Raw genomic sequence first — 25458 nt, forward strand, 5'->3', positions numbered from 1 at the left:
CAATAAATATTTTTCAAACATGTTTTGTATATTACTGCAGAATTTTGGAAAACGATCTGAGATCTTTTTATCAATCGTTATTGTATATTAATAATTTTGTTTAGCGCCTGAAATGATTTTGAAGATTGACTTCAAAATTTTATGTTTGCAAATGAAAATCTAAATTCATTGCTAGTAGTATTCTAAATACAAAAGTTTGTTCTGGCTTTTGCCGAACTATCATATAACTATATGGTAAATTTCTGCTTTGTCGTATGTCGTCTCTGGTTCGAGGTCTTCTTCCAATTCCGGGTAGTTCTGTTATCGTTCGGAATATTGGCTCTGATCTATTGAGTCGTAGAGACATTTCGATTAAATTATTGTCGTATAACATTTTGTAAATGTTTTGTCTAATTTCTAATCTATTATTGGTTAATGCTAAGCTATTAAGGTCTTGTTCGAGACTTATGGTCGCACCAGATGAGTTAGGACCGAAGTGTATAACTCATAGAGTAATTTCGGATAGGGTACACCGTCTGCTCGTCACGCTATCTTATTTTCGGCCGGATAGATTCGTGCAACTTCTTAGTCTAATACCGATCATAATCTTACTCTTATACTATCTAGTCTCAGGTTGTTTAACTAGTCTCTGCTAGGCTCAATAGATCTAGGGTATACTGGTTTATTGCGGTTGCTGAAGTACTCGGGAGAGTTCAACTAATTTCTAAGTTAAATTCAAATCTCTCTGGTGCTGAAATTACAAGTAATTTCAGCACTTACAAATAAGTGGATTGTTAGTTAGATGGATCATGATTGGTTAATATTAAATACTTTACATTGGTAAAATATCTAATTTATCCAATCATAAAATGTAGTTTAGATCAGGTTCCAACTATAATGTTAATAACAAAGATTTCACAACATTTTTTGAAAAGTAAAAAACGAAACCATTTACACAAACTGAATAGGCGTTGAGAGACCAGTGTGTACTAATAGCTTCGATACTCTTCAAGTTAGCAATATTGTAGAAACATTTAATGCATTTGTAAAAAAAATGCGGTCTTGATTTTAAATCTCAATTTGCGTTTAGTAAGCTGAAGAATAAATTTGTTCACTGGTTACTGCTTCATGGGTTCAGTTGGGGTCCTCTGTGAACAAAAGTCTCCATCATGTTATACAAGGATTATGGGTTATAGAGACTCTAGACACAGGTCACAGTTAGTAGAAGCAATAACCATAGAGTGAACATGTTCAGGATTTTAAATAAACGGGTAACAGGGGCCTACGACTAGCAAATTTCTGTACCAAAACTTCTTTGCTAGTGCAGTTTGCAGCATAAATAAGATCTCGTGTTTCCTTTTCCATTTTATAAGATCAATGAAATGGTAAAAAAATTGACTATTGCTAACAAACGTGGCACTAAAGGGCTTCACTTAAGACTAAAAAAAAACTTTGAGTTTTTGTTCAAAAACCAAATCAGTTAAATTTTTCATTCGCGAGCTGTTTTTGTTTCTCTTCGGAAAAAATCTTCTTTGTAACATCGGGGTAAGCGTCACGAAGGCGAATGCCTGTGGCTAATCCTAGGCGGAAATGCTTGCTATCTTCAATTTAACCTCTTTTTATTGTAATAATTTTTTTGCCAAATTTGTTACGAGGATTTTATTTTGCTGAAATTTTATTTGTATACTTATAATTCTATTTTAAAAACAGCTATATATTGAATTTAGTTTTGAATATTTGAAATTTAAATCAAAATTGTTGAAATGAGTTTTTTTAATGAGTTTTCAACTGAATATTTCTCCTGTATTGACGCTTCCAAAATGACCAAACCAACTTTTTTCACTCGCCTCTCGCCACGGTCGATTCTAAAATTTTCTTGAGGGGAAGGGGGTTTGAATTTTCAAGGAAAGTTTTAAAAATTCTGATAGTTCCCCATTGAATATATTTCGAGGGTAATGATTGTTCAAGATCTTAGACATCATAATGGCTGATTGTTATCCACCTTTGTCATTGCGGATGGTGTGTTTTAGCTGACGCCTTGGCCGATGCGGCGCGAGAGAAGGAGGAGTTGAAGGCTAAATTGAATGACAAGACCACGAAGGAAAAGGAAGTGTCCACTCTCAAGGAGGCCCTCGTGGACCTGCAGAAACTGAACGAGGAGCTGGGCAACGAAAAGATACAACTAAACCAGGTACAAGACAAGGCGATCACAACAATCAAAGCTATTTTCAACAATTTACAACTATTACAAAAATTTACCAAAATACAGTTTTTTTAAAACAAATGTTAAAAAATTATTAGAAATTGCTGCTTAAATAGAATCTCTTCAATAATATTCCCCTTTTTGCAAAAGGGGAACACTTCGAAACACCTAATAACGAATTTCAGGATATTCGCTATAAGGTATAAATTTTTATATGCTTAGCCGTTGATTTATTGTTCCGACTTTCGATACGAAAGTAACGGAATATTTGTGCTCGGGGTGGGTTTTTTTTTCTTCAGACAAATTTCGACTTTTTAAATAGCCAATTCTGACGGAATTTTTTATATCATTCAAAAGGTATTGTTGTCCTGAGCTCAAATTTGAAAAGATATTTCACCTGTGGTCATTTTTCGTAAAGTTATGAGGGTTTAAAGATTGCCATTTTGGCCAATTTGGGACAATTAACGGGCGATGTATTTCGCGCTATTAACGCGTAAGCGGAGAGTTAATCCGTCTTAGAAATCGTTCCAAATTGGTTGAACGAAGCTTATTTGCCATAATTGATTTGTTACAAGGATCGAAATCTATCCTTTTGTACTTTATATGGCGGGTGGGGGGATGATTTTCATAAAAAATTTCAAATTTTAGAAAAAAAAATTTTTCATTTTGTTTTGTTTCATTGAATTTTTTAATGTTATTACTGCTCCATAAACCTTAAAAGGCAGTCGGAACATTCAGGGCTTCGCCCTGATACGAGCAGTCTTGTTTCTTTATAGGGGGATATTTGTTACTAGGTATCCGAAGGGGATATAGTTAAAAAGATCACTTACATGTATGCTTCTAGGCTCGCTAAAGTGAGAAGTATAAAAATTTTCAGTATAATCTGAAATTTTTTTCTAAAATTTTTTCAGTTTTGATATTGAGCCTTTGATAATGATTCGACAATACGGAAATTGTTCTTATTTTCATAATAATTTTAATACTTTTTTAAAGTTTGTTTTGGTTAAATCATTCATTTGATTATTAAAAGCTTTGCTGCTGCAAAATTGAGGTTATTATATCAGCCTGTACAACATCAAGTGCGGTATTTTTAAGTTATCAACTTTGTATTTTAACGGTTTATGATCTGGTTAAAAGTCAATTTTTTCCTTAGGCGTTCCATCCGTTCCTGAATGTGATATCAGGGCTACAAACTGAACTGGCGGCTGCGGCTCTGAGCCAGGGCGAGACCCAAGCTGAGATGGCTAAGCGGAATTCGGAAGTGAGCCGGATTAGAGGGGAGGCTAAAGAATGGGAGAGTGAACACTACATGTTGTCGGAACAACTCAGTTATGCAGAACGGACGATTGCAGATCTGAATGATTCAGTGAGGAAACTGGACCAGGAGAATACTTCATTGAAAAAGAATCTAAAAGAGGTGAGTCTCTGGACAACAATACGGAAATTGTTTTTAATAGTGTTTTTTTTATATATAAAATTGACGAAGTTTGCGAGAAAAAAACCTGACTCGGAAAAAGTTTACTTGGAAAAAAAATCGAAAAAACGGTGTGTAAGTTTTTATTTTTGCTTGAAAAGAAAAATATGGGACCAAGTTAACATCCTCGCTCAAAGAATTTTTTTGGTGCAGGAGGGGGGAGTGTTTGGAGGATGTTAACTTTGTCCCTTAATTTTTGAGCAAAAATATGGGACCAAAAAGTTAACATCCTCCCCCAAAGAAACGTTTTTTTGGGAGTGGGGGGGGGGGGTATAATACAGTCACAAAATTTTTGAAAATACAGTCACAAAAGCCGTTTTTGGGCATTTTTTGAAAAATTTTGGCAAAAAAAATCGCGTTTTTTTGGCGCGCGCTCCCCCTCAAAGTTAGTATATATTGGCGCCAAAGGCGCCTTTAGAAAAAACGGATTTCTGAAAAAGTATCAAAGGGGGACCCTTTGGGTCGGCAGGGGGTCGAATCCCTGGGTGGGGATGTTAACTTTAATAAATTTAAAGTCATTTTAGTCCATCGTCATATTTAGTACAAAAAAGGGTAGAGATCGAATTTTTTGAGACGTGTAATTCAAAAAAGGGGCAAACTATAGAAATTTAAGATTTCGCTCTGTTGATAATTTGGAAAAACATACCTTGATTAATCAAATTAAAAGCCCTTTTTTCTTAATCCACGCTGAGTCGTAAAATCTATTTTTCCTTGTGTTTTTTAGAGTGAGCGAACTAATAATGCCCTGGCTGATGAACTACGACTGGCAAAGAGTGAACTGCTGACATGTGGGAAGGAGATGGAGTCTCTCTCCGCAGAGAGAGGTCAGTTGAGGTCAAATAAATTGGATCTGGAGCTGAAGTTAGAGGAGACGAAACAAAGACTGCAACAGCAGGCGGAGGCCAATCAGAAGGCAGAACTGGCAAAGGTGCTCACTTTTCGAATGGCAATTGTTTTGGTGAAAACGATATGGTGATTTTGCACGAAAGCTTTGGATAAAAACAGCGTAAATGATAATGATTCGAAAAATTTGACGTGAAAAGTTAAATTGATTTTTTTGCAATAGGGCGGGTGGTTTTTCAAAAAAATAATAAAACCGCGTCTTTCTTAAGTTTATTTTAAATTTATTTTTTTGTTTTCTGAAGATGAGCATCCCTGAAATCTTCAATTCGCTCTTTTTACCGATAAAAAAAAACTAAAAATTGACTGCTTTTTTGTTTAAGCCGTGTTTTGACGACGCCAAAACACTGCTCGTAATGTCAAAAGTAGAGTCAAACTCGATTCGAGTATATCTTTTCTTAGACATTTTTGTCTTAATTTTGTTTGGTGTTTATGTTTCAGGACTACTTGGAGGCGAGTGTGACAGAGGGCAACTATGCGAGGAACAGACTGGCAGCCACCCAGAGAGACCTCGAGGGTGAAGTGAGGGAACTCAAGGCCAAGGTCGACCGGGAACGCGGTAAGCTTACATTTGACTCACAAATATCCTTTTGTAATGTAAATTGCTATACGGTCTCTAATTTAAAACACGGGGTGGGGGGGGGGGGGGGAGCTGTGCATGAAGTTCAGTTTTTTTTCTGGGAGTCGATAAAAAAGCTGTTGGTAAGTTGATATATGGACAAACACTTTTGCTTGTCAAAATCTTTCCTAACTGTAAGGACTGAATATCTGATAAATAAATCGTCTGCAAATCATATTTATTTCCATGTAAATCGCATGTTTCCCCCAGAGAATGGAATGTGGCAGAAGCACAAACTGGAGACAGAGTTGAGTGAGAGAGTGAAGGAATTGGAATCTATAAGGACACAATTGAGCAGACAGGAGGATGAGCAGACCAAAAAAGAACAGACGCAGAAGAAGAAGCAAAATGAAGAGAGAGTCAAGGCTAATGAAGAGAAGGTACGTCATATTATAACAGGAATTGCAGGCTGTAACAGGAATTGCACGTCATATTATAACAGGAGTTGCATGCACAACTGAAGATTTTAATCGCATTTATATTAGAAAAAAAAACTTTTTTTTTTTGCTTTGTTTCTTCAGTTTTGTACCATTTACTGTGCGTGGTGAAAGAGATGACAAATAATGACTTCAATTATTCTATTAAGTGAGTAGAAAAATATCAAAAAGAGCATGTTTCTTCAGATGTATTTTAGAATGTTTCAATTTTTTTTTAACCAAAAACGCGCCAAGGGAAACTCAAAAACTGACATTGACAGTTAAAAACTATGTTTTGTATCTTAACTAAAAAAATTTCTCTCGGCCTTGCCTAGTTTAAGTTTAATTTTTTTTTTTCGAACCAGTTTTTCTCGACACCGAAAATTAGTTTTCAAAACTTTTTGTGCGGATCATTCTACAATAAAAGGTCTTTAATTATTTGATATGCCTGATTGATTTACTAGGAAAAATTAAGTTAAAAAAATCTAAAATATTCGATTACCAAAATGCTTTTTTTTCCCATTTGGAGGTTAAAACAATAATAATTCTATTGCTTGGATGTATTTTTCTTGGCCATATTTTTTCGGCTGGTTTCCCTAAATTTTTTTGTCCAATTTCTTTTAGTACGAAGCAGTGACGAGAAAATTTTTATGACATTTCAGTTTATTTTTCTGGCGATGAATTGAAAAGGATTCAAGCTTGAAGTAAGTGTTTTTGCAATCTTAAGACCATTTATCCACGGTGGAAAGGACCAACACAAGAGCTGTACAGCTCATCACGGCGAACCGCTGTTGTGCCTCTGTTTAAGAACTACATACAATTTTTTTGGTTTTTTTTCTGGGCTGGGTAATGTTGTTTCACCCTCAAGCAACGAGCACGGATCATGGTGGGCCTCGAACATCCGACTTTTCGATTGAGAGGCGGAGACGCGCACCACTTCACCACCGCTTCCTTTACCACAATCTAAAAGCCTGCTTTGGATACAAGATTTTCACACGGTTTTCCAGTAAATTAACTGATTTCACGGATTTTTTTGCAATTTGTTTGAACGTTGAATAATCGTAGTTCGCATAATTTGTCTTCGCTGTAGGAAGTTTTTAAAATTAAAAAAAGTTATAACTTACAGAAAAATGTGCGGAAAGATGTATGAGTTTCTTTTGTATTCAAAAATGTTTACTTTTACCAATTAACAAGACTTTAAGGTCAGTGCCGAGAATGCGAATCCTTTTGGCTGACCACAGGCTGGCCATAGACAGAGGCTGACTAAAGACATTAGACAGAAGAAAAATGTTTCCGCAACTGGCGTGACTTTCACGAAAGTTGCTATTTTTACTTCAATTTAAAATGATTATACTAAATTTATGATTTTCACGACATTTTTGACTTTTTTGTTATCCGGTTAAGTAATACTTGTTTTAAATTATAAAAAGTTTGCTTCTCATAAAATTTCAGGGTAATTTCTGTGGTCTGTTGTGTCTGCTTGTCTGTTTCCATTTTTTTGACATTTTAAGCTCGCTTATTGTGAGATGAGGTCCTTCAAAATCAATAAATTAGCTCTAGGTATCGTTTCTCGGATCCTTAATTGCGATCATGCGTAGCTTCTAAGTCTGCCACGCAAATCTAGACTAACGCAGGTAACTTGCAGAGTTCTGCGCGACTTAATTTCAGCATGTTTCTGCCTTTCTAGTCTGTTTCGAATAGTTTTCAAGACTATATCGCCACTAAATTGCAGACTATTGCGATTTAATTCCAGACTATGGCGACTTAATACGATATGTCCAAACTTCGTCCACGACAATAAAAACCCGTCCAGACTACGAGTGTTCGGTCCCGGAATTAAAATCAGCGCGGAACCATTAATATCTGAAGCTAAGTTGCCACTTCAACCCCGGTAGTCTTATTTTTTCAACCTACTTAGGAATCTCTGTTGCGTGACTTCGACAATCAGAAACTAGTTCTGAAGAGTGAACATGAACAAGAGTTGAAGATACTGAAGGACAAGTTGGAACAGGAGAAGTCCGCTGCTGCCTCTGAGTTGAGATTGCGACTAGAGGCCGAGAAAGAAGACCTCGTCCAACTGTTCAATGTCGACAAACTCAGTGCCAACATGGTCCAGGTCAGCTCACTATGTTCAGAATATTGTTAACATAACAGGCTGACAGATTTTTTAAAACTATCAATAGCGGTCCTTAGCATTATACTTACTTTTTATTGTCCTTCATATCAAGCGCCGCTCCGCTAAATTCTAGCTTTATTTTTTTTTCATTTGCGTTATTTTGCTTGCAAACTGAACTTTGTTGATTTTTGCGGCCGTTTAGATAGTCGCTGAATTGTTTGATCATCAATTTTTAGAGCTGCTCACGACTCAACAGTTTTTTTTTCTCAATCTAGATCTTCAAATACAGCTCGCTTTAATAACTAAATAAACGTCACCCTTATTGTTTTTTTAAGAACCGCTCAGTGTTTGAAGATCTACGTTGAGAAAAGAAAGTGATCATTGAGTCGCGAGGAGCTCTAAAAATAGATGATCTTTCAATTCAGCGACAATTAGAATGGAGGTTGCAATTTAGGAGAAACAGAAGGACCAGATGTATGAACAGATTAAGGCCTCCAAGCAGAAAGTGGAGGACCTGGTCAGAGAGCAGAATCAGCTGAAGGAGAGACTGAACAACCAAGAAGATGAGACGAGGACCAAACTGGCGGAGAAAGAGGACCATGTCAGGAAACTCAAGAACGCCATCGAGGAAAAAGAGTGGGTGGAATTCGATAAATATATCAAAACTCCCCAAAACAGTCCCGGGTGCCAGCCTATGTTTCATTTAGTCGACAAATTTTATGAATGTTACGACCGTCTCGAAAAAAATGAGTATTAATCGACTTGGTGTTCGACTTAAAATAGATTCTCGCACAGTTTTGATTGTTACGTCTCAACAATTTTGTAGCTCAGTGTCATTAAAAACTCAATTATGATCTATTAGTTGTAAGTTTGTGAAGTTGTTCAATCTGTGAGCAGACTCTAAACAAAGTGAGGTGAATTTACCTTTAAAAGTAGCTTAAGTTACCTCAAGGTTAAGGCAAAATATGCTCAATGCTCACCTTAACTTTACCTCAAGCCAGCTCAACTACTCTCTTAACTCACCTCAAGTTTACCTTAAAACTTGTAGGGGAATTACCTTAAAGTTTATCCTATGTTACCCCAAGTTTACCTGAAAAAGTTACCCTAAATAACAAAGTAAAACTACTCTAAGACACCTAAACTATTACCTTCACTCACCTCAACTTTACACTAAGACTTATGAGGTGAAATTACCTTGAATTTTACCTTAAGTTATCCCAAGTTTAAGCTGAAAATTTACCTTAATTGTGTTGTGCCACAAAAATATCTCAACTTTTCTTAGAGTGCACAAGTTCAAATTTTAGAGAGAAGTTTGGGTCTCTTGCAAAATATTCCGCAGGGAAATTAAAAAATTTTCGATTAAATATTGGTTTTCATTTTTTTTTCGCAAGAATACGGAAAAATCCAATGAAATGTCGAATGATCGAACGTCCGAAGGCTATTTGCGAACGAATGCTGTACTAGCAAATACAAACAAATAGGGCCAAAAAAATCCACTCATTGAATATGTGTTTCTTGAAAAAATATATTAAAAACCGGTCAAGTTTTTTTTCATAAACTGCATTACTTTCTCAGCAAGACTTTGAGATCAAGAAAACCACTCAGACCCTTGAAATATTGTTTCGGACTCGTTATTTTATATTCATGCAAATCGCAAAACCTAATTATGATTTCGATGATAAATGATTTCGATTATGATTTCAATCTAGTCTAGATAGTTATTATTTCATTTTGAAATTAGAGATGACTGCCGACACTTGGAACGACAGATGGGAGAGGAGGTGCGGAAGAGGGAGGAGAGGTTGGGGGAGTTGCGGAGGGAGAAGGGGGAGTTGGAACTGGATCTAGCCAGAGTGAGCGAGGCCAGACAGAGTGCCAGAATGCAGTTGATGGAGACACAGAAGCTGCTCAAATCAGGTCAGCATATGAGAAAGAAAAACACAATTGCTTAACATATTCACCCATATTTGCATTTGAATCGCAAAAATCAATGTGCTATATCAATGGGAAAATCTCCGACTCTTCACAAATGGAAGCGTGTTTACCCAAACAACAGATCCATGGATAATATGTAATTATGTTTGCGTTTCATTGTCTGTCTCTAATCGATTAAAAATGGATTATATTACTATAATCTAATAAGGCAGAAAAATCCATGGTAAATCAACTATAATCCACTGAAGATATATATTTTTTCATTTTACCCACGTCGGCTAAGTGAACAAAACTTGAAACATTGAGTAGGTTTAGAATTTGTGTAGGCCGTAGGATATGAAGTTTTTGGCAATCATATGAAAAATTTCTGCATCAATCAAGTATATTATACAAAAGTATTATACATTGTCGCACAATGCATTACAAATTCAAGTTACAAGAAAACTCATTTTAGAGAATTTGAATTGGATTAGCTTCATTTTCAGTTAAAAAAATAATGGATTTTGATCAAATACAATCAATTTGATATCTGATGAGACATGGAAATGGAATATTGAAAAAATTTAGAACATGACAAAAATGCAATAAATTAATTAACGAGCCAGTCCAAAATTTCCTCAAATTTTTTGCTAATTAGGCTGAGAGAAGCTTCAACAATGCACGGCATAGTTTTTAGAAAAGACATTTATTGATGTTTTTTGATTTCCACAGCAATCTGGGACGGCTCCAATTTACAATATTTGTTATCGAAAATCCAAAAATATTTTTAGGCAATTTTTTTAACCAATTACTATTGGAGACCATTTACATTTGGTTGATACATTTGGTTGAGTGATGTATCATATTAGAGCTCTTTCAGTCATGATTCGATTTCAAAAAAACTTTTACAGTGTTGAGAAAAAGCGGTTTGAATTTTTTGGTCTAATTTCGAGCTAACTAGTAAGGTAGTTAGTAATGCATTAGCTTATTTAAGCGTAAATTTAATCGTGAAAATTTTGTATTACTCAAGTAAAGGTAGTCTTATGAGTTTTATAGCGCAATTTTGGAACTCAAAATCATGAAAATTCGAAAAACTTCCGCAAAAAACTTTGAAAAAACTCTTTGAAAACACTTTGAAAACACTGTTTTCCAATTTACATATTTTGGTATAACTCTCAAAAATACCTATGTTTTTTTTGTTCAGTTTTGCAGAAAAAAAACGACACCAATTTGAGAAAACATTTTTGTATTTTTTTAGATTGTGATAGGAACATTCTGTGCTACTTGCACAGTAACCGGCTTTGCTTGTTTTTTTTGCTTCTTGTTTTCCACGCAAAATCAGCAGCCACAATTAATGAATGGGCCAAAATTTTCAAAATTTTTCCCCAGTGTCGAGAAAAACCGGTTCGAACTTTTTAATTGTTTGTCTTAATTCGAGCAAACAAATTAAGCGAGCAGGTTTACCAGCTGACTTATGCCTAATTTAAAACCTTATAACTTAAATTTAAGCATATAAAACTAGTTTTTGGAGTTCTTACCTTCATTTTAGGAACTAAAAATCTCCAAAACATAGAAACTTTTTTGTAAAAGTTTTTGAAAGTTTTTTTTAAAGATTTTCTAGTCATTTTTCTAAACTTTTCGTCCATATTGCCTATATTATTTTGACTGTCTAATACGCCTAAATTTCATCTTACGTCAGATCCCACCAAGCAGAAAAAACTACACTTTTTTGGAAAATAAACACTTTCTAAACCGTAGTTTTCTTAAGACTATGGTCGGAACATTCGGTGCTACTTGAACAGTAACCGGTTACCCTTGTTTTATTTTGAGTTAGACCAACAGTAAAAGTTCAATTACTACAGCGTTACTACCCGGACTTGAATAAGAATCGACTGTACTGGATTTTAGAGATAAAAATATTGGACAAATTAATCAATAAAGATGCAAACTTTGAAACTCAAAACCATATGTAATGGATTATCGTCAAATTTGAGTCACGCCCATCGCTCAACCATAACTCCCTTCAACCATTAAATACCCCTCGGTCAGCGATTGAACCAACTACTTGATTTTAAGGAAGGTGAAGGAATTGGGAGTATTGCGATAGCAGCGGTTGACGAATTACGTTTTTTCACCATGGCCAGGGTGAAAAACAATTAAAATAACTTAATGAACTGCCAAATTGAAAAAGTAGAGAAAATCTAAAAAATAGATAGCACTATCTGAAAATTAAAAGAGTTTTTGAAATGTAAGAAGCAGCAATTGGACTAAACAGGAAATGAGACAACTTTGAAAAAAAAAACAGAACATTTTGTCAATAATCTCTAAAAAATTCATCTAATCGAACATAAATGATTATAATGGCCCGCATTCAGTAAAAAGAGAAAATAATAGATTATGATGGGTTTTTATTCCGGGGCGGATATAGGGGGGGGGGGGGGCGGCGAGGCGGACGCCCCCCCCCCTCTCCCCCCTCAGGGATTCGATCCCCTGCCGACCCAAAGGGTCCCCCCTTTCATACTTATTCAGAAATCCATTTTTGGCCGACCGACCCTAAAACTTTTCTAAAGGCGCCTGCGGCGCCAATATATACTAACTTTGAGGGGGAGCGCGCGCCAAAAAAACGCGATTTTGTTGTCAAAATTGTTCAAAAAGTGCCCAAATAGGGGCAAAACAGTGCTTTGAGAGAGCTCGAAAAATCAATTTCGTCGACCTAAAAAAAGAGGTCGTCAAAATTTTGGAAATTTTTTTGAAAATCCCCCCCCCCCTCGAGAAAATCTTAGATCCGCTCCTGTTTTTATTGTCAGTCTCCATAAATTTCAAAAACAAGAGATTAAAATCGATTAAAAATGGATTATAAGGTTACTTTTTTTTGAAACAAAAAGCCCAATATAATCGATTATAATCGATTATAATCGATTAATTTTTGATAAAAAATTATTTCTGAATTTTTTTTTGAATCCATTTTAATCGATTATAATCCATTTTTATTCAAAAAACGTCATCGCTTCATTTCATTTTATTTTTGTTTTGTTTTGTGTGCTTTTCAGTTGGTTTCATTTCTTATTGTTTACTGTTTACTTTATTACTGTTTACTGCAAGGACGGATTTAGGGGGGGGGGGGGGGCGGACGCAGTTTTTTAGGGATTCAGCCCCCTGCCTACCCAAAGGGTTCCCCCTTTGTACTGTTTTGTGATATCCATATTAAGTGACGGACCCTCTGGTCTTTGGCGCCAACAAAAACTAATTTTGGGGGGAGTGCGCGCCAAAAAACGCGATTTTTTGGTGAAATTTTTCCGAAAAAAGCCCAAAAAAATGATGCCATTTTTGGCCTGTTTTTTCAAAAGTTTGCCTGCGGCGCACAAAATTTGGCCAAAACAGGGTCTTTTTATCTGCCCCCACCCTTCGAGAAAATCTAATAACCGCCCCTGGTTTACTGATTTCTTACTTCTTACTGATTTTTACTGTGTTTTTATGCAGAATAGCTATATTATAATCCATTATATTTCATTTTTCTTGTAAAATAATATTTTGATAGAAAAAGGGATTATAATATATTATATTAGGTTATAATAGATTATAAGAGATAATAATAGATTATAAGATATTTTAGGAAAAATTATAACCAATTATAACTGATTATAGTTTATTAAAATGTCACAAAAAATGTTATCAAATTAATGGATTATAAATCGTTTAAACATCTAAAATTGGCGCTTATAATTAATAATAATTTTGCTTAAAAAACGATTATTATTATAGTACAATCGATTATTTTATCTTTTTACTGAGTGCGGGGGATTATATTGATAAAACAAAATGGAATTATGATACATTTTGTATCGATTATAATCGATTATATTTTGAGTTTATTGAAAATGACAATGAAAATCCAATATCATCAGTTTTTATCCATAAAACTCCAGTGCGGGGAGCAGAAACTTAACAAAATAGTGATCAACAGAGCGAGCTGTAACGCTGTATTTGATTCTATCAAATCTTCCGATTATAATTGAAGTATTAAACAGGACTGCCCTTAAGAAAGTTTGAGTAATATGATAATAATGCGACCAATTAGCTTTACGCTTTCAGCATCATATATAAAACTTTCACGGTGCGCATAGATTTTTCCTTTTGTTTCATTGTTGTTCCGACTTTCGTAACGAAAGTAACAGAATATTTGTGCTCGGGTGGGTTTTTTTTCTTCAGACAAATTTCGGCTTTCTAACTAGCCATTTTTGACGGAGTTCATTTATCTCATTTAAAAGTGATTGTTTTCTTGAGCTTAAATTTGAAAAAGTATTTCTCCTGTGATCATTTTTTGAAAGTTAGGTGGTTTAAAGATTTTTATTTTGGTCATTTTGGGACAATTAATGCGCGATATACTTCGCGCTATTAACACGTAAGCGGAGATTTTTTCCTTCTTAAAAAATTTTCCAAATTGGTTGAAGGAAGCGTATTTGCCAGAATTGATTTGCTACTAGGAGCGAAGTCTATCACTTTTGTACTTTATATGGCGTGTGGGGGGATGATTTTCACAAAAAAGCTCAAATTAAAAAAAAAGTTTTCTTTTACATTTAATTTTTTCATGTTATTACTGCTCCATAGACCTTAAAAGGCAATCAGAACATTCAGGGCTTGGGCCTGATACGAGCAGTCCTGTTCTATTTTATAGATTATTCCAGACGCCAAATTAACAAGTTTCAACCCCCTCCCCCATATTTGTACACAACAAAAATCGAAGTTAAAAAGTAGTTTTCTACATTTAAATTCAGGGAGTCGATAATTTCAATGAGGTTGAACATTTTTCGATAAAAACTATTTCACCCCCTGAAAACAAAACACCCCAACCATAAATATTTCGATTGTCTTCGAAAGTTCGAACAATGACATTCTCTAAAGCCTCATTTTTCTTATCTTGTTTTTCAGCCGAAACGCAGTCGGATCTCGTGCAGCAGGATGCGAACAGACTACGAGAAGCACTGGACAAAGAGCAACAGGAGAGGAAAAAACTGGAGACGAAGGCGGCCGAATCGGAAAAGGAGTGCGAGACACTTAAAAAAGAGATAGCAGGGCTGGAGAAGACTAAAGAGGAACTATCACAGTCTCTTACTGGTCAGTGGTCTCCATCAAAACGATTTCAACAGTTATCTCGACTAATGATCAAAGATAGCGTGAAACTGAAGTAATGCAATTCTTCACTAATTCCTGAAGACATCAGCAAAATCTGTGGATTTATTTCGTAAATCAGATAGAGTAAAAAAATTATTTGGTTTTCAGAAACCCAACGCCGCGAAAAGACACTCTCTTCTGACGTCACCACTCTAATGCAGACACTGCAGGGGGTGGATGGAAAACTGGAGATTGAGAGGAGGAAGTATGAGGTGGTGTTGGGGGAGGGGAAGAGGTATGAGGCAGAGGCTGTCCAGTTGAGACAGCGGGTGGGGCAAGTGGAGGAGCAGAGGAGAGAGACGGAGGAGGATGTGGAACAGCTGAAGGCCACCGAGTTCAGACTACGCACACAGGTGGGTGTTATTGGTGCCTTTTCTCCCCCCCCCCTAAAACTTGGTTCTAAAACAAATTCTGCTGTTGCTTTCCACCACTTCTGACAAGCATCAACCTTATGGTGTAACAGGGAGTTAGCAAGGTAAGATATCAAGGTCAATCCCCCCACCCCACCCTTAAGGAATTCGACCCCATGCCGTTCCAAAGGGTCCCCCTTTGGCACTATTGTAATGCATCCACTTTTGGCCAAAATATTCTATTTTTAAGGCGGAAACGCACGCCAAAAATGCGCAATTTTTTCTCCAATTTTTCCAAAAAGTCCCGATAAACGCCTTTTTTGACGTTTTTTGCTTAAATAAAAGGTCGACGAAATTTTCTCGAGAAAATCCTAGATCCACCCCTCTTTGGAAGAGTCTCATCTGTTCTGTTCATATGCCATACTTGTGCAAAAATCAGATATTGTGATCCAACACTTTACAAGTAAGAACAAGGAGAGCCGGTTACTGTGCAAGTAGCAGAGAATGTTCCGACCATAGTCTTAAAAAATACCCCAAATTTTTTTTCAACTTATAATAGTTTTCTGCGCGGTGTGGTAAAAGGTTCTGAGCGAAAACTAGAGCTTAGGCATATTCGACAGTCATACTAAAACAAGCAATTTGGGAAACAAATTTTCTAGAAAATTGACAAGAAAAACAGAAAAATCAAACAAATGCAGTTTTTGAGTTTTTTGTTTTCAAAATGGCGCTAAAATACGAAATTAAACTAACTTTAATTGAGTTAAATTAAAATTTTACCGCTTAAATTAAGCAATTGTATTCTTTTAAGCAGGGAGGGTTCTCATGCTTGAGAGACTGAATGCTTGAAAAGTTTCAACCAATCAAAATCGCTAAGCGTTCCTATTGGCTAAATGCCTTTCTCGCAGTCAAAAATTGAAGTCAATATTAACAGAAAATGTTTTAAATCATTGGAAAATTATCAAAAATATTACAAATTGCGGGTTACAACCGCAATACTATTCAGATAAACATCAAGATTTATGAGTTCAAGTTCACAAAAATTTTTCAGTCTTGAAAACTCATTTGCTTATTATCTAATTGGTCAGTATTAACACTAATGGCCTGGATTTATTTTCTTACTTTCTCGATTTACTTTGAGATTTTGAATACTCAACTCTGATTGGTTGAAAGTAAGCTAAAATAAATTTCAAGCACTTGGTCCCTCAAGCATGAGCGACGCCACCCTTTTAAGCTATTAAAATAAACTATTGCAAGCCTTCTTGCTTACTCAAAAGTAGACGAAAAGGAAAAAAAATCCAACCGGTTTTCTCAACACCTGGAAACTATTCGAATTTGTTTTAATATCGATCGAATCACGACTTGAAGTGTTTTAAACTGATATATCACTCAACTCTCTACGACGATTTTGCTATTATCTAATTTGATAGTTGTGCTACGACAGGGGGTTGAAAAATGAGATTGAATCCCCTGTTATAATAAACCATAAGTTTCGTATTTTTACTATAATTTTGAAAATTATAGTATATTTCATTATAAAATGGGGCTTTTTTCAGTTTCATATATTTTGCTATTATCTAATTTGATAGTTGTGCAACGACGGGGGTTGGAAATTGAGATTGAGTCTCCTTTTATAATAAACCATAATTTTCATATTATTACTAGAAATTTGAAAATTATAGCATATCTCATTATAAAATTGGGCTTTTTTCAGTTTCATATATTTTGCTATTATCTAATTTGATAGTTGTGCTACGACGGGGGTTGGAAATTGAGATTGAGTCCCCTTTTATAATAAACCATAATTTTCATATTATTACTATAAATTTGAAAATTATAGCATATCTCATTATAAAATAGGGCTTTTTTCAGTTTCCAACTCAACAAAAGTACAAAATTGAGAACAAAATTATACAATTTTTTATCTTAAAATTGAACTTTTTGTTTTTAACTTTGTACTTTTTTTCACTGATTACTTGAGTTCCTGATATAGGCGGTTTAGATTCAAATCAAGTCTGGAGCTCATATGCAAGAGTTTGTAGTGAAAGTCACTTGATTTTATTATTATCAAGTTATGAACTTTTTTTTATTTTTCGGCCATATGAAAAATTTATTTATGTTTGTTTTATGTATGGAAATGATAAATGTGTATGCATTGTAGATTTCGGACATGGAGCGACTGAGTTCGCAGCAGCAGGTGTCCATCTCGGAACTAAGTCGGAAACTCCAGGAGGCGGTGGAGAGTGCGAAGAGTGTGGACTTCAGACACCGGGGTCACGTGACCAGACTGGCCGAAGAGATCATTCAGCTTAAGAACAGGGCTAGGTAAGTAAATTGAGAATAATCATATTTAACTAAACATAGATTTCTGGCCTGATTTTTCAAAAATTCATCTGCGGCGCAGAAATTTTTCTCAAAATGGGGTCTTTCAATGTTTTGGAACAGTTTATCAGGGCCGATAAAATCTTTGCGAACATGTTTTGAGAACTCCCCATTTACAAAAAAAAAACGATTTTTAAAATATCTTTAAAAAATGTTTGAATGCAATTGAGTGAAGTTTTTTGACACCTGTCATTAAGAATTTTCAATGAACAAAACCAAAACTAAACCAAATAAAAGGTTGGCTAAAGAGTTATCCTTTTTGTAGTTCGGATCAGGAGGCTCTTGAAGAAGCGACCGACCAAGTAGCCAATCTGAAGTCAGAACTAGAAGAGAAAACAGCCAAACTTGAGAAAGCGGAACAGAGCACAGATAGACTAAAAGACTCCCAACTCGACACCGACCGGAAGTTGTGCCAGTTGTATAACAATATTAGAAACACGTTCCAGATGAGAAACACTGCCTTAGGTAGCCAGACTGTGGTGACTGGATTTGGAGGTCAAGTTGTGACTACTAACAGGTTCCCATTTGCTACAATCAGTTCAACGAAGAGCTCCCAAAACCCAAAAAGTGGTGAGTTACATTTTTGCTAGAAAAGAACGTACCAAAAACTAAAATAAATTAATTTTTCTTAAAGAGAACCTCTTTTTTTAAAAAAAAAATTGGCACTGCGAGTAAACACCAGAAGTTCTCTCAAAGTAGTGTTCAGAAATGAAAGAAAAAACTATTGTAGCAGAAACAACTATAGGTCGGCCTACCAAAACGTATGTTTTATCAATGAGAGTTTCTTTGGGCAATAAACGGATCCTGCGAGCATTCCTTTTTCCAAATAAATGGTTCAGAAAAAACTTGTAAATAAACTTTAACATTTCATCAATAGTTCAAAACAGAAGTTATAATATCACTTATTAATTTGAAATTTTCAGGTCTGACAACAGCGGAGAGGTCAATCAAAGCGATCGATATCGAGACAGTCAGGGCAGCCATGGAAGACATCATTAAACAGTGCAAGAGCTCAGAGGATACCAAACAGACTCTGGAACAACAGCTGAAGCTTAAGGAGGCGAAACTTAATGAGTTGTCCTCTAGCCACGAACTGTCGGAGCAGAGTCTGAAACAGATGAGAGAAAAATACGACGAAACTTACTCGGGTTAGCTGAAATTAATTACATTTAACAAAGCATGGCGTTATATGGTCACAACGCTGATTAAAATAAGGATAGCCGGTTACTGTGCATGTTCTGTGGAAGTACTTTTTGACATTTTAATATTTTTGGCGGTTGATGTACCCGAAAATCAAATTTGTCGGATTAAGTCGGAGTTTCCATCTCTTCAACTTTTGACAATTTTCAAAACATCACCTTGCGCAAATTTTAGATATTTTACACCCCTGCATGAGCTTTTTGCGCAAATATTTGGAGGATTATTTTCTAGAAGAAATGTACAACTCCCGGAGTCTTATCGACTTCTATCTGATTCTCGTCTAAAACAACACGGCCTAAAATATTTTACGAGCACTTTTTCTGTAAATGTTCCTTGGAATCTTTCGTTGGTTTCCTGCAATGTTTCTTTTCGTGGGATCTTTTGTTTCTTGGAATTGTTGGTTTCTTACAATGTTTCGTTTCCCAGAATCATTCGTTTCTTGGAATCTTTTGTTTCTTGAAATAGCTGGTTTCTTGCAACGTTTGTTTCTTAGAATCTTTCGTTTCTTGGAAACTTTTTCTTGGAATCGCTGGTTTCTCGCAATGTTTGAAGAAGAAGAAGAAGAAGAAGAAGAAGAAGAAGAATTTATTTCTCCATATAGTTGATAATACAAGCATCAATTTATTTAAATAATTAAATCAACAAAATGGAGGGGATAGACGAAAGGCGCAGTATGTGCCTACTTGACGTCTACCCGTTTGTTTCTTAGAATCTTTCCCGTTTCTTGGAATCTTTTTTCTTGTAATCTGTTTTTTCTTGGATTGTTTTGATTGTCATCTCCTGTGTGTTTGTGTTCAGAACTGAGCAAGGCGAATGTGAAGTTGGACTCCTATCGTAAGATGCAGAAGACGCAGAGTGACATAGTGGCGAGTAAGGAGGAGAGTGTCAGTGGACAGCAGAGGAGGATCGAGGAGCTGGAGGGGGAGATAGAAAAGAAGAGGGGGGAAGTGACTCAACTGAGAGAGAAAAACACCGCTTTAAACGAGGTCAGGGCAACATGGGGAAAAATCATGAAGCATATGTTAAAAATAACAATTTTTCGAATTACAATTTAATAATTAGTAAATAGTTACAATTATTCTATACTTTAAGTATATACAAAAATTGTAAACAGGGAATTACATGCAGATTCTGGCTATGTAGTAGCACGCCAGGCTGCTTAATTTCTAACCACTGCCAAAAATATCGAACTGATTACCCGTTTATTTAAGACACTTGCAGGCTCAGACACCTGTTATATGTTGATCATAATGAAAAGCAGCTCAATTGGAAAAAATAAGAAGAAGTTATAGTATTGGAACGAAATTTCTCAAAAAGCAAAAAAATTCTCACAAAATTTGCCACTTAATGTTTTTGTTTTATGAGCTGCGTCTTAAAAGTTAACAACAAAAACTGAACAGACAGATGAGTTATGATGGCCAGTTTCTTGTTTGCTTTAAAAAAGGTCATACATATTTTTCTAATAACAACCAGACTGGTTTATTGGGCTCTTGACCAACTGTGGTCACAGAAGTGCCCTCTAGTGGTTAAGATCCTGAACCTAAAGGAACTCATACTAGCATTCAGTGACTATTGTTGAACTCCTGTCGCTGCTTGACTTTTTAGGTCATACGTTTGTTCAGTTTGGTGGCGTTGCTTAGTCGCTAAAAAAGAGCGTCACTCAACAAAAAACTCAGTCTGGAATGTGGGGAAATAAGAGAAACGGACTATGCTTAGACAGGCTAGATAGCCTTTCATAGATCCTCTGCGAATCGCAGAAACCACAATTATTTTTCTATTGTTATGATTATTATGATTATTTTTCCTCATTTGCAGGAAATGAGGAAGTGCAGGAGTGAGTTGGAGAGGGTGGGGGTGGAGGTTAGAGAGCAGAGCAGTGCGAGACAGAAGGAGAGTGTGTTGCGCAGTCAGTGGGAGGACCAGATGAACTTGACAGTCGCCCAACTCACACTCAAAGAGGAAGACGTCAAGGTGTGCCACTCTGCTATTGCCCGTCTTTGCTCGTTTATGTCAAATCGACGGGTAGAGTGTTGGGAGGGGGCAGGAAGAGTCAGACACTCCTTCCCAGAAACTAAACGCCTATTTATATATGTCATACACATAGGGGCGGATCTAGGGGAGGGGGGCGGACTTTGTCGAATTTTTTTAGGTCGACCAAAATGATGTTCCAAGCACTCCCAGAAGACTATAAAAACCCTATTTTGATAAAAATGATTGAAAAAAAAAAACATGCCAAAAAAGGCATTTCTCGGCACTTTTTGGAAAAGTTTAACCCAAACTTGCGTTTTTTCGGCTTGCGCTCCCCTTTAAATTTAGATTCCAAAATTTAGGGTTGGTCAGCCGAAAATGGATATCATTGAATAATCCCTGGGCACTAAGGAGTTTGGGTACTACATACAGCGGGCGGGAAAAAAAAGCTGAAAATAGATGCTTACTTTGTGAAGCGAAGGCCTAAATTAAATATGAAAACTGTAGTTTCAAGCCCACTCTCGACTACGATTTTGCGCATAAACCAGACCTTATTTTGACCCTGTAATGCAATTTTTACATGAAAAAAAAACTGTGAACTCCAAACACATACGAAAAAAAAATTCACTTTTTTTGACAAGCAAGTACCACAGAATATTCCAAATAAGTGATTTAAAAAGAAAATATCAAAAATTAGGACTTTGTTAATAACAAAATAGTTTGCTGCAAATCGCTGTTCTGTTCTTTTTCTATTACTTTTTTTAGAAATTGTAAGTGAATTAGCTGAATGAATCAACAGTTTCTTGAGCGGATATTCTGTTAAAATACATATTGCAAACACTTCAGTTCAGTTCATCGAGCAGAAGCATTTCAGTTCATCGAGTATTACACTGGAAAAAGTTATAGAAGATCGGATCAGGTATAAAAAAGTTAAAATCTAAAATTTCCCAACACAGCAATAAGATACAGACAAATATAAAAAAAATTGAAACCACTTTGAAAAACGCTTGCCTTCAATTAATTTTTGTTAAGAATCACCAGATCAATTGCGAGCAAAAACTGAAGACAAGCCTGAGCCTACTTATTATTTATCAGGCAGCTGTATTTGTTCTTTGTTATTTGGTCTTAATCAGGGGCGGATCTAGGATTTTCTCGAGGGGGGCGAATTTTCAAAAAAATTTGAAAAATTTTGTCGACTTTTTTTTAGGTCGACTGAATTAATTTTTCGAGCTCTCCCTAAGCCGGTTTAGTCCCTGTTTTGGCAAACTTTTCTGCGCCGCAGGCAAAAATTTGAAAAACAGTCCGAAAAAGGCATTTTTAGGCACTTTTTGGAAAATTTTGACCAAAACATCGCGTTTTTACGGCGCGCGCTCTCCCCTCAAAATTAGTATATATTGGCGCCAAAGGCGCCTTTAGAAATATTTTAGGGTTGGTCGGCCACAATAAAATTGGATTTCTTAAAAGTACCAAAGGGGGACCCTTTGGGTCGGCAGGGGTCGAATCCCTGAGAGAGGGCGTCCGCATCCCGTCGCCCCCCCCCCCCCTAAATCCGCCCCTGGTCTTAATGAACCTTTAGCAATTGCTCGGCTAAAATATTGACTCGAAAGATCTGATAAGTCAAGCAACTGGCTTTCAGACTTTTGTCTCGGCAGTGCAATCAGTTTTTTTTTGCTAACGCAGCCGTATAAACTCATGTACAATTAGTGATTGGTTAAATTACGTCAGATTGCTAATGCTTTCATTTTTTTAATAGAAAAAGTGATGGCCCCGAAATGGAACGTTGAGGCACGCCAATTCGGATTGGTTTAAAAGCTGAAAATTCAAAGCCAATTTGAATATTGTGTTTCCGATCACCTGAATAGTTTCAACAACTTTGTAACACTTTCTTTGAAATCCATAACAATATAAATTTATACTAGATTGGTGTGATCATACGTGTCAACATTTTACCTAAAATCAAAGAAACAGTCGTTCCCGAAAAGTTAACCATCAAATTCTTTAACCATCAAATTTTTTAACCATCAAATTCTTAATAAATTCTGTGAAGTAAATCAAAGTATTAAAAAATTGATCCACTTGTTTTGAAATGGAGTTGAGCAAGTTATCACACAACTCACCACATTTATTTAGAGCCATAATTTTTTCCAGTTAGAGACAATCCGGAAAGACGCCCTGATCTAAACATTCATCAAAATTTTAGCAAGGGCTAAAATTTTCAGCAATAATTTCTGAATAAAAGTGTTACTAGAGCCATCACAATCAGAACTGTTTTTTACACCCCTTAATTAAAACACAAAAGTTTTTTCGCAGGGATGCAGGGAAAAAATTAAGTGTTTTCACACATACACACTTTTCCTCTTGTTGAATAATGTTTATCAATGTATTTGTTTTGTATGTTACCTAAGGTTTTTTATATGTTTTCTTTGTGCACTCAGAATACTGCTCATAATCTAGCATGGACCCAATTTTAACCCAAATTTCCTTTTTCGGATTTGATATTTAAAATTTGTATCAAACGAACTTTGTTTTTCTTTTCCTTGAATTCCTTAGGGCAAAACTTGTTTGGAATCACAAAACATTCTGCGTTTTTTCCTCTACATTTTTGTTCTGGATGTATTTTAATTCCTAAACAACCCCAGGTTTCAGGAAGTATCAATGCTAATCATTTTCTGCAAAATTTGTCCAAAAATATAGTTTAGCTAAAACTTAAAACTTATACCTTTAATTTTGTTTTTGGGTTTCCGCAAAAAAACTATATTGAACACAAATTAAATCAAGTTTCAGTATGATCCCCAGACAAGCAGTCATCTATAATCTATACAAGACTTTGGCGTAGAAGTTTCACGAGTTAGATATATGTGAGTGTTGCTGGATTTTTATGGGAGTGAAAATTTTATCAGGTTATTACATTTAATTTGCGTGGTGGATTCTTTTGTATGGTAATTGTTAAAGTCTTTGCAGGTTAAGGATTACCCTTGTAAACTGTCTCTGCTTAACAATAAATCTTCAAAGTGCGAAAAGAAGTTGATTGAATTTGCCAGATGGTGCGTTTTTACACACTTGTGAAGTTGTATATCACATTTTTATTTAAAGACAGACTGCTGATTACCATTGCATCCAATTCAGATAAAATAGATTCAACTTTGTAACTTTCATCATTACCTATGTAAAAAACAACACCAACTCAGCGACTATGCTGTGTGTTTTTTTTTTAAAATTTTTGATACCATCTCTAAGTTTGTGCAAAACTAACGGATTTAATTCAGATAATCATGTCTCTGGAATATAAATACTGAGGAGCCTAATCTAAAAATCAGTTATTAAGTTTTCTAACAGATCATGGTGACATTTAACAAGTTTTTTCAATAAAAATAAAACTTAATCTCATTCAATTAGAAAATGAAATAATGAATTGTGATTTTCAAGCTTGCAGCTGCAAATGCCCATGAATTATTTGATGTTCTTTCAAATTTTCCAATGTATCTCTTATGGTGTTATTCGATGTATTATTTGAACATTTTCATGAAACTCAAGCAGAAGTTTCTTTTTTCTCCTTCATCCGGAGATCCTCGAAAACTTTTAAGAACACAGCTCAATGTGCATTTCTCAACCATTTTGTTTGTTGTTGTTTTTTCTCAGACTGGAAATTGGGACAAGGTCATATGAGACCATTGGCTTTTTTTTCCTGATAAACTTTTTTCAAAAATTTTTTTTGCTGCGCTTTTTATATCCTGAACTTCTTTAGTGTTCTTATAAAAACAAATAGCAGTGTGTTTTCTTTTTCTAGAATAACCATTAATTGACAATGATTAGTGATCGAAATAAGGTTAATTTTATTTGCCTGATTGATAACCTCGCGCTGTTTCGGAGACAATATTTTTCTTATAAATAGGGGTTTTGATTCAACCAAATTGGGCACTCTCACTAGCAATCATTTTTGCCCAAAACTATTGTTCATCTCATTTTAAAAAACCATGTTAACTGAAACGGCGGGTGGGTGATACAAGTTTTCTTGTTCACCCAGCAGATGAAATGCTTGAAAATTATTCGACTTAGTTTTTTACCAAATAAATTCTTCAGAAAGTCGAATTCCTGATGTGAGAGAGGCCTGTTGTCGTTTTTGCAAGTTTTCAAAGTTTACGCAATCCTTCGAAAGCTCCTGTTGATCAAATCTTTCTTCCGACTGCTCAACTTCTTCTAACTGCAATCAATTTTTATTAAATCAGTTCGTCTCTAACCGCGAATAAAATAGATTTTACAGCAGAACATAAATTCGCCTTTTTAAAACGCAAGCTTGTTAAAACCAAAAGTTCATTTCAATTTTGGAACATTTTTTTGCAGCAGGGAAAACGGAACTAACTCTCAGCTTTTTTTTCTCTTTTAGAAAGAGCGGTAATTATTATTTAAAAACGTTGTTAAATAACAACCTCTCAGTATTTTCTGTCCTATATAGGTCAAACCTATGAAAAATGGAAATATTTCACATCATTTTTTCTTAACATTGGAGCCGATGTATTTGATTATTTTTAGAATCCAAATCACAATCAAAAGGTCTTCAACATGACACCAATTTTGACCTTCAACGAGATTTACTTGAGGTGGTCAAAGTTGCCGGAAAAAAGTTATAAAATTGTACCATAATACATAGTTCTTTTCCACTCTTCGAAAATGGTTAAAAAAACAACAAATTTTTCTTATTTTTGTTTTCAAGCTCACAAACTCTTGTTCAATTATCTGTTGCATAAGTTTTACTTTTATTAAAAATTTT

The 25458-nt window shown here is 35.4% G+C and overlaps 1 protein-coding gene across 1 annotated transcript in view; it reads left to right on the forward strand.

The window, feature by feature from the left end:
* LOC134846739 (rootletin-like) overlaps window positions 1–25458 on the forward strand; it is an 88943-nt gene that overhangs the window by 47455 nt on the left and 16030 nt on the right. Inside the window, exons 13-27 of the mRNA XM_063864127.1 lie at window positions 2010–2170; window positions 3336–3599; window positions 4381–4584; window positions 4998–5115; window positions 5386–5555; window positions 7510–7707; window positions 8162–8343; window positions 9449–9624; window positions 14551–14736; window positions 14902–15146; window positions 17302–17465; window positions 17788–18092; window positions 18446–18670; window positions 19521–19708; window positions 20538–20693. Of these exons, the coding sequence (XP_063720197.1) occupies window positions 2010–2170; window positions 3336–3599; window positions 4381–4584; window positions 4998–5115; window positions 5386–5555; window positions 7510–7707; window positions 8162–8343; window positions 9449–9624; window positions 14551–14736; window positions 14902–15146; window positions 17302–17465; window positions 17788–18092; window positions 18446–18670; window positions 19521–19708; window positions 20538–20693 (2942 nt within the window). The remainder of the gene's footprint in view (window positions 1–2009; window positions 2171–3335; window positions 3600–4380; window positions 4585–4997; window positions 5116–5385; window positions 5556–7509; window positions 7708–8161; window positions 8344–9448; window positions 9625–14550; window positions 14737–14901; window positions 15147–17301; window positions 17466–17787; window positions 18093–18445; window positions 18671–19520; window positions 19709–20537; window positions 20694–25458) is intronic.

Source organism: Symsagittifera roscoffensis, chromosome 5, assembly GCF_963678635.1.
Source record: "Symsagittifera roscoffensis chromosome 5, txSymRosc1.1, whole genome shotgun sequence".
Classification (NCBI taxonomy): domain Eukaryota; kingdom Metazoa; phylum Xenacoelomorpha; order Acoela; family Convolutidae; genus Symsagittifera; species Symsagittifera roscoffensis.